Source organism: Ascaphus truei, chromosome 15, assembly GCF_040206685.1.
Source record: "Ascaphus truei isolate aAscTru1 chromosome 15, aAscTru1.hap1, whole genome shotgun sequence".
Lineage (NCBI taxonomy): Eukaryota > Metazoa > Chordata > Amphibia > Anura > Ascaphidae > Ascaphus > Ascaphus truei.
Window position 1 is genome coordinate 15,939,712 of NC_134497.1, and position 10,914 is coordinate 15,950,625.

The 10,914-nt window shown below is 52.7% G+C and overlaps 1 protein-coding gene across 1 annotated transcript in view; it reads right to left on the reverse strand.

Moving 5' to 3' along the window:
- CD40 (CD40 molecule) overlaps positions 1-8,783 on the reverse strand; it is a 21,019-nt gene extending 12,236 nt beyond the window's left edge. Inside the window, exon 1 of the mRNA XM_075571200.1 lies at positions 8,735-8,783. Coding sequence (XP_075427315.1) covers positions 8,735-8,783 — 49 coding nt within the window. The remainder of the gene's footprint in view (positions 1-8,734) is intronic.
- Between the last annotated feature and the right edge of the window lie 2,131 nt (positions 8,784-10,914).

The following is a 10,914-nucleotide window of genomic DNA, read 5'->3' on the forward strand; positions in this document are numbered from 1 at the left end:
TCTCATTGGCCTCACACACTCACACCACCCCCTTGGCCCGCCCCCCACACCTCTCATTGGCCTGAGGCGGAGTGACGGGCCAAAGGTCCACAAAAAAAAAAAAAAACCACACACACACACACCCCCCCTCTCTGTCCTCTCCCCCCCCCCCCATCACACTCACCTCCCTCCCCCCCCCATCACACTCACCTCCCTCCCATTCCCTCCCGCTCCACTCCCTCCCCGGCGGCGCCCGGTAGCCGCTCCACTCCCTCCCGCTCCACTCACCTCCCTCTCCATTCCCTCCCGCTCCACTCACCTCCCACTCCATTCCCTCCCACTCCCTCCCCGGCGGGGGGACACGCGCCCACCTAAGAGGCGCCCGGAAGCCGCTCCACTCACCTCCCGCTCCACTCACCTCCCACTCCATTCCCTCCCGCTCCAATCACCTCCCGCTCCAATCACCTCCCACTCCATTCCCTCCCGCTCCACTCCCTCCCTGGCGGGGGTTGGCACACGCGGCACCTAAGAGGCGCCCGGAAGCCGCTCCACTCCCTCCCGCACTCACCTCCCTCCCCGGCGGGGGCACACGCGGCACCTAAGAGGCGCCCGGAAGCCGCTCCACTCCTCCCGCACTCACCTCCCTCCCGCTCTACTCCCTCACTCACCTCCCTCCCGCTCTACTCCCTCCCGCACTAACCTCCCTCCGGCGGGGGGACACGCGGCACCTAAGATGGCGGCGCCCCGAAGGAGAGGTGACGTGTGTGTGTGTGTGTGTGTCACTGTGTGTGTGTGTGTGTGTCACTGTGTGTGTGTGTGTGTGTCACTGTGTGTGTGTGTGTGTGTCACTGTGTGTGTGTGTGTGTGTGTCTCACTGTGTGTGTGTCTGACACTGTGTGTGTGTCTCTCACTGTGTGTGTGTCTCTCACTGTGTGTGTGTCTCTCACTGTGTGTGTGTGTGTGTGTCTCACTGTGTGTGTGTCTGACACTGTGTGTGTGTCTCTCACTGTGTGTGTGTCTCTCACTGTGTGTGTGTCTCTCACTGTGTGTGTCACTGTGTGTGTGTGTGTGTCTTACTGTGTGTGTGTCTGACACTGTGTGTGTCTCTCACTGTGTGTGTGTCTCTCACTGTGTGTGTGTCTCTCACTGTGTGTGTGTTTCTCACTGTGTGTGTGTCTCTCACGGTGTGTGTGTCTCACTGTGTGTGTGTCTGACACTGTGTGTGTGTCTCTCACTGTGTGTGTGTCTCTCACTGTGTGTGTGTCTCTCACTGTGTGTGTCACTGTGTGTGTGTGTCTGTGTCATGGGGGGGGGGGCAGGAGGGGAGAGAGAGGGGGGGAGCGGAGAAACATACAGGGGGAGTGGAGAGGAGAGACCCGGAAATTTTAACCAACCCACCCCCCTCCTGTCCACTCTCCCCCCCCCTCCTCCTTCCCTCCTCCTCCCGTCCAGCACTCTCCCCCCCCCCTCCCGTCCGCACTCTCCCCCCCCCTCCCGTCCGCTCTCCCCCCCCCTCCTCCCGTTCCGCTCTCTCCCCCCCCCCTCCTCCCGTCCGCTCTCCCCCCCCCCTCCTCCCGTCCGCTCTCCCCCCCCCTCCTCCCCGACCGCTCTCCCCCCCCCTCCTCCCGTCCGCTCTCTACCCCCCCCCTCCTCCCGTCCGCTCTCCCCCCCCCTCCTCCCGTCCGCTCTCCCCCCCCCTCTCCTCCCGTCCGCTCTCCCCCCCCTCTCCTCCCGTCCGCTCTCCCCCCCTCTCCCGTCCGCTCTCCCCCCCCCTCCTCCTCCCGTCCGCTCTCCCCCCCCCCCCTCCTCCCGTCCGCTCTCCCCCCCCCCTCCTCCTCCCGTCCGCTCTCCCCCCCCCTCCTCCTCCCGTCCGCTCTCCCCCCCCCCTCCTCCTCCCGTCCCCTCTCCCCCCCCCTCCTCCTCCCGTCCACTCTCCCCCCCGCTCCTCCTCCCGTCCGCTCTCCCCCCCCCCCTCCTCCCGTCCGCTCTCCCCCCCCCTCCTCCCGTCCGCTCTCCCCCCCCCTCCTCCCGTCCGCTCTCCCCCCCCCCTCCTCCCGTCCGCTCTCCCCCCCTCCTCCTCCCGTCCGCTCTCCCCCCCTCCTCCTCCCGTCCGCCTCCCCCCCCTCCTCCCGTCCGCTCTCCCCCCCCCCTCCTCCTCCCGTCCGCTCTCCCCCCCCCTCCTCCTCCCGTCCGCTCTCCCCCCCCCCTCCTCCTCCCGTCCGCTCTCCCCCCCCCTCCTCCTCCCGTCCGCTCTCCCCCCCCCTCCTCCTCCCGTCCGCTCTCCCCCCCCTCCTCCCGTCCGCTCTCCCCCCTCCTCCTCCTCGTCCGTCCCGCTCTCCCCCCCTCCTCCTCCTCCTCCCGTCCGCTCTCCGTCCGCCCTCCCGTCCGCTCTCCCGTCCGCTCTCCCGTCCGCCTCCCGTCCGCTCTCCGTCCGCCTCTCCGTCCGCCCTCCCGTCCGCTCTCCGTCCGCCCTCCCGTCCGCTCTCCCGTCCGCTCTCCGTCCGCCCTCCCGTCCGCCCTCCCGTCCGTTCTCCGTCCGCCCTCCCGTCTGCTCTCCGTCCGCCCTCCGGTCCGCCCTCCGTCCGCCCTCCCGCTCTCCGTCCGCCCTCCCGCTCTCCGTCCGCCCTCTCCGCCCGCTCTCCCGCCCGCTCTCCGTCCGCCCTCCCGCCCGCCTCTCCGTCCGCCCTCCCGCCCCGCTCTCCGTCCGCCCTCCCGCCCGCTCTCCGTCCGCCCTCCCGCCCGCTCTCCGTCCGCCCTCCCGTCCGCTCTCCGTCCGCCCTCCCGTCCGCTCTCCCGTCCGCCCTCCGTCCGCCCTCCCGTCCACCCTCCAGTCCGCTCTCCGTCCGCCCTCCCTCCGTCCGCTCTCCGTCCGCCTCCGTCCCGTCCTCTCCCTCTCCTCGTCCGCTCTCCCTCTCTCCTTCCGTCCGCTCTCCCCCTCCTCCTAGCGGGAAATTTAACTCACGGGCAACGCCGGGTCTCTCAGCTACACACACACACACACACACACACACACACACACATGTAGGCACACACACACACACACACACACACACACACACACACACCACACACACACACACACACACACACACACACACACACACACACACACACACACACACACACACACACACACGTAGGCACACACACACACGCACATGTAGACACACACACATGTAGGCAAACACACACACACACACATGTAGGCACACACACACACACACATGTAGGCACACACACATGTAGGCACACACACACACACACACACGTAGGCACACACACACACATGTAGGCACACACACATACGTCGACAGACACACACACATGTCCACAGACACACACATGTAGACACACACACATGTAGACACACACACATGTAGACACACACACACACACACACACATGTAGACAGACACACACACACACCTATACATACACACACACACACACGTATACACACAGACACACGTAGACACACAGACACACGTACACACACAGACACACGTAGACACACAGACACACGTAGACACACAGACACATGTAGACACACGTAGACACACGTAGACACACAGACACATGTAGACACGTAGACACACGTAGACACACGTACACACAGACACACGTACACACACAGACACACGTACACACACAGACACACGTACACACACAGACACACGTACACACGTACACACACGGACACACGTACACACACAGACACACGTACACACACAGACACACGTACACACACAGACACACGTACACACACAGACACACGTACACACACAGACACACGTACACACACAGACACACGTACACACACACAGACACACGTACACACACACAGACACACGTACACACACAGACACACGTACACACACAGACACACGTATACACACAGACACACGTATACACACACACACATAGACACACACACACACGTGTACACACACGTATTCACACACGTATACACACAGGCACACGTAGACACACACACGTAGACACACACACACACGTACACACACACACACACGTATACACACACACACATAGACACACACACACACGTACACACATACACACACGTAGACACTCACGCACGTAGACACACACGCACGTAGACACGTACACACACACATGTACACGTACACACACACATGGAGACATACACACACACACATGTAGACATACACACACACGTATACACACACACGTATACATACACATAATGTATACACACACACATGTATACACACACACGTGTATACACACACACGTGTATACACACACATGTATACACACACACACACACACACACACGTGTATACACACACACACACTATCCCCAGCACCACCACATCAGCACACCGCTATCCCATGCCCCCCCCAAGCACACTGGCATTCTCGGCTCCCCGCCATTCTCAGCCCCCATCAACACCATCAGCACCCACACATCGGCATCTTTGCACCTCCCCCATCGGCACCCCCCACATCCGCACCCCCACATCAGCACCAAACCCTCCCAAATCAACACACCGATACAATCACCATCAGTACAGCCACAGCAGCACTACCACCGCACATGGGCCGCGTTGACCACTCCTCACCCAAATGCCACACCCACACACAAAAACATCCCGGGCAACGCCGGGGCTCTCAGCTAGTATATATATATATATATAATATATATATATATATATATATATATATATATATATATATACACACACACACACACACTCACACACACATACACACATTTTAAATCCTATAAGTATACTGGTGAGAGGAAATGTGTTATAATCCAATGATAAAGGAAGTACAGGCAGTCCTCGTTTTACAACGCTTCGCTTTACAACGAATGGCTTATCCAACGCTGTGCAATGCATACCTATATTCATTTTTACAACGCCAAAATGGCTTATCAACGCTCTTACAACGCTTTGCAACGTTGTGTATGTGTGGTATATATAACACATTCACATAAACAACGTGGCAAAGCGTCGTAAGACCGTATATAATATTATATTATACTATATAATATATTATTTATTATGTTATATTATATATATAATACAGTATATACACTATATAATTTATGTGTGTGCTGCATATCTTATTGCCTGCATAAATATTTGGTGTATTTTAGTGTTAAAAATGCCTTCAGGAACGGAACCTTTATTTAAACAGTGTTCCTATGGGAAAGTGTGTTTCGCTTTACAACGTTTCGCTTACAACGCCATTTTGAGTAACGCATTGTGTCGGATAACCGAGGACTGCCTGTATATATATAACTTAGTTCAGCATATACATGAAAAATAAATGATAAATGAATTAAAACAAAAATAATAACAGAAAAAAGTCCAATGGTAACACAAGTCCTGACATTTACTATAATAAATGATAATTGATTGCCAGAGACATCATTGTACACATTTTTCAAACAAAGACAGGTGCACTCCAAGCCCGTAAATGAGACTGGAGAATATCTAAACAATAGTGCTAGTGTCTAGATTCTCATTGAGACCCTCTAGTACCAAGCTTCAACATACAGGGGGGCGCGCAGGAGTTTCTAGGATGGGCGTAGCGGTTACAGAGGCCCCGCTCCCTTCGTAAGGGCATTTAAATTAAATGCCCGGAGGAGGCATGAGGCCTCTGTAACTTCTGTTACCTGCTCTCAGCCGGCTCTTCGGTGTCGCCATAACAATGCGGCGTCAAATGGCCACGTAGGCCTTTGAAAAATAACCCTTCAGAGGTGAAATCATAGCACTTAAGGAATTACAGAAATGAGAGAATCTTGTTTTATAAAGCAAGCCGATAAGGGAGGGAGGGGTTGTCCTGCAGGACTAAACTGGTATATATCAGTGAAGCAATCCGCCTGTTATCTGATGAAGCCTCATATATAAAATTTAAGTTTAATCCCACCAAGAAATATCTGGCAGAATTATTCTCCTTATTAAAGGATGCCCAGAACTGCATTTGAACTGATATTGAATTTACATTTCTCTATATCACGTTTCCTAGGGTACCTATATTTTATCACTTGCCTAAGGTGCACAAATCTATATCTGACCCTTGAGACCTATTGTTTCTGAGTCGATGATGTCCAAGCTGTCCCAATATTTAGATCATTATCTACAGACCTATGATACATCACTGAGGTCACATATTAGGGACAGCTTGCACGTCATCAATTCCGTCTCAAGCATTAAGTGCAAATTTTCCCATCTTTGGCCACTTGCGACCTTCAGTCGCTTTACACCTGTATGCAACATAATAAAGGGCTGTCAGCGGTCAGACACTTTCTGGATGGTGATATTGGGATGTATTTAACACATAACACATTTATCCTATCTGAAATTGGGTCACGCAACAGGACAATGATCCCAAGCACACCAGCAAATCTACAACAGAATGGCTGAAAAAGAAAAGAACCAAGGTGTTGCAATGGCCCAGTCAAAGTCCAGACCTCAACCCGATTGAAATGCTGTGGCAGGACCTTAAGAGAGCTGCACATAAACAAATGCCCACAAACCTCAATGAACTGAAGCAACGTTGTAAAGAAGAGTGGGCCAAATTGAGAGACTGATAGTCATACAGAAAACGATTACTTCAAGTTATTGCTGCTAAAGGGTGGTTCTACAAGCTATTGAATCGTAAGGTATACTATGACACGGTGTAATATGTCATGTGTTGTTGTTCATCTGAGGTTGTATTTACCTAATTTTAAGACCTGCTAAGGAACAGATGATTGTTATTATGTCCTGATATGTAAAACCATAGAATTCAAAGAGGGTGTACTTTCTTTTTTCACACAACTGTATGTGTCCGGTGTTACCTCTCTGGACATAGTGACCTGACGGCTTCGGGGGTCCGGGGGTTTTCCCCGCGCAGGTCGGTTGCTAGGGGGCTGGGCAGCTTACTCCATCCTGATTGGATGCATTACCCAGCAGCAGCCAATCAGTAGGAGGTGTAAGGAGCCCTTGGGGGAAGCCACCTGGTAACCCTATTTGCAAGAACAAAATAGCTGGGAGAGACTCGTGGCGGGGAGCTGGGTGACACGGGGTCACTGTAATACTCCGCTCTACATGCGCATCATGATCACATGATACCAATAATAATCCCAAGTCTGAAGTGGGAGTACTGCAGAGTAACAAAGACACGTAAAACGGAGGAGTAGCGCCAACACGAAGTACGTGGGAGTACCGCAGAGTAACGTGCACACAGAGTATGTGACATATAGAGTGGTATTAATGGTATTTTTAAAATAAAAAACCGGGACACAATAAAAATGTATTTATAAAGCACTAAAAAAAGATATTTTAATGGTATTTGTCTAATAGCTCTCCCCCCGCCCCCAATTCTCTCTCCTCTCAACCCCCCCATTCTCGCCACTGTCTCTCCCCCCTGACATTGTCTCTCTCTACCCTCTTTCTTGCCATTCTCTCTCCCCCCGCCCTAGGGACTGGCTGGTGGATTTTAAATTGGGGGCAAGGGGATTTTATCAGCACTGACATAAGGGGCCGCTGGCCCCCACACAGAGGTGTAGCCGACATTACACAACAACGTTGGCTATATCTGTATGTAGGCACCATAAACACAAGCACACACCCGATACATACAAATAAACAACCACACACAATGCATTCCCTGAAACACACACTGACCGACACACAATGCATTTCCCAGAAACACACACTGACCAACATACACATTTACTGAAAAGGAAAAAAACACACACACTAAAAACACACACAGACCATGTCCTGCACAACACACACTGACCTACAGACACATTTACTGAAAACTAAAAACACACAGACCTTGGGCTGCACACACACACACACACACACACACACCCTGACCTGCACACACACAAACACACACACTTAACGTGACCTACACAACACACACGCACAGACCCTGGCCTACACAACACACACACAAACCTTGACCTACACAACATACAGACCCTGGCCTGCAAAACACACACAGACACACACACACTGAAAACTAAAAACACACACAGACCCTGACCTACACAACACACACACGACAGATCCTGGCCCACACAACACACACACAGACACTGACCTACAGACACATTTACTGAAAACTAAAAACACACACAGATCATGACCTACACCAGGGGGGCGCAAACTTTTTCCCCTGTGCCCCCCTGCCGGCAGTCCCCTCACTCCCGCACCCCCCCCCCCCCCCAACCCCCACTTACATGGGCTCCGGCGTCATGACATCACTTTGCCATAGCAACGTGACGTCACATGACCTTGCGGCGTCATTTTGACGCCGCGTTCCCATGGCGATGCAGGAAGGAAGCCGCCGAAGCCTAGGTAAGTAAAGGTTTACAGAGGCCCTGCAGCTCCCCCGGCACTTAATTTAAGTGCCTTTGGGAAGCGCGAGGGTCCTCTGTAAACCCGCGCCCCCCCTACCGGCAGTCTCGCGCCCCCCAGTTTGCGCACCGCTGACCTACACTACACACACACACACAATGACCTACACAACATACAGGCCCTGACCTGCAAAACACAGACACACACTGAAAACTAAAAACACACACACAAACCCTGACCTACACAACACACACACAGACAATGAATGACCTACACAATGCACCGTGACCTACACCTGAGGGGCGCAAGATTTTTCAGGGGGGGGGGGGGGTTGCAGAGGCCCCGCGCCCTTCCCCCAAGGCATTTAAAGGCCGGGGGATCGCGTGAGGTCTCTGTAACTCACTTACCTTCGGCGATGCGTCGCCGCAGGGTCATTTGACGCAGAGAGCCGGACATGGTAAGGGAGGAGCAGCAGGGAAAGACTGCGCACCCCTGACCTACACAACACACACGGACCCTGACCTACACAACACACATACGCAAACCCTGACCTACACAACACACATACGCAAACCCTGACCTACACAACTAACACTGACATGCACAACTCACACAGACACTGATCTACACAACACAGTCAGACAGAGCAGCACAGACACTGACCATCGCATACATGCACACAGACTGATAGGCAGTAAGCATGGTAGTGTATGTGACACGATACATAGAGTGGCAGTAAGCATGGTAGTGCATGTGACACGATACATAGAGTGGCAGTAAGCATGGTAGTGCATGTGACACGATACATAGAGTGGCAGTAAGCATGGTAGTGCATGTGACACGATACATAGAGTGGCAGTAAGCATGGTAATGTATGTGACAGGATATAAAGAGTGGTAGTGGGTATTGACCCTTGATCCCCGCACATGCGACGCTCCGTGACGTCACGGGCGCCATTTCCTAATCGGAGCCTCAGCCGAAGGGAAGATGGCGACGGCTGTTGGATGGGCTTCTGGATGGTAGGCGTACGTCACGTGATTCGCGCAGACCAATCATTGTCTGTCTCCATAGCTACCACGATGGGACTCTGGTGTTGTCTGCCGTAAAGTGCGACCTGCTGTAAAGCGCTGCCTGCTGCAAAGCATACCGGATCCGCTCTGAGGTGGCCTTGTGCACAGATTTATCCCGAACCCAGAGAGCGGGAGATACCGGGTAAGAGGTGTGTGTGTGTCGGGTGTGGGTGTGTCGGACTGCCTAAATCTTCTCTCTGACTAGCCTTTGCTCCGAGCGATAACCTGCCACAGAAGTCAGGGAGAAGGATGGTGTGTGTGTGTGTGTGTGTGTGTGTGTGTGTGTGTGTGTGTGTGTGTGTGTGTGTGTGTGTGTGTGTGTGTGTGTGTGTGTGTGTTATATATATATATATATATATATATATCAAATGAGTTCTTCAGTATTAGGTGAATAGGTATTGCTTGACCTGAAGAGAGGATAACTTTCGAAAGCTTGTCCTATGACAAATTTTTAGTCCAATACTGAAGAACTCATTTATTTTGCTATATATATATATATATATATATACACACACACACACACACACACACACACACACACACACACACTGGTTGACAAATCACCAAAAAATCTACTCGCCACCTAGTACCAAACGTGTGCTGCTTGGGCCAATATTTACTCGCCCGGGGGTTAAATCCACTCGCCCGGGGCGAGCAAATGTATAGGTTTGTCGAACACTGTAATATATATATATATATATATATATATATATATATATATATATATATATATATATATTCTACTGTCTACTCTCACTGCCCCCACCTCATGTTCTATAGCAAACTTGATACCCTCTACAACTCAATATGCCGTTTTGTCCTCCGATGCAACTATAACACACATCACTAGAGTCTAGGCACAAAGTTCATCTTTCCTGTCTTGCCTTCAAATACTTTCTGGGCAAGCTACCCGCTTATCTGAACAAGCTCCTCACCAATACCACACGCAGCACTTATCACGTGCGATCTGACTCCAAAAGGCGGTTCATGGTCCGAAGGCTCACCAAAGTATCCGACCGCTCCTCCTCCTCTTACCGTGCACCCCACAACTGGAACAATCTACCATAATTCTCTCTCTCTCTCTCGATATATATCTCTAACATACGAACCAATCCAGTAAAGAGACAGCAAACTGCACGGGGTTAATCCAAAAGTTTGTATTCAAGACATAAACACACGTAAGCCGACGTTTCGGTCTCACAGAGAGTCTCTCTCTCTCTCTCTCTCTCTCTCTCTCTCTCTCTCTCTCTCTCTCTCTCTCTCTCTCTCTATATTTCTGAAACCGTTGTATGTCCACTGTCGCACTGTCCTTATGGGCAATCTGATTGGTCCCATCCTCTGGCCAATCAGATTGCTCAGTCAGCCCACCCGCCCCCCACGGCTCTCATTGGCCGGTGGGGTCTAACATAACACACACACACACTCACACCACGTGCTCCTCTCCAAGATGGCCTACCACCCGATGTGCACCAGCTGCAACCTCCCGCCCAGGTAAGTTAGTACAGAATGCCGCCTCA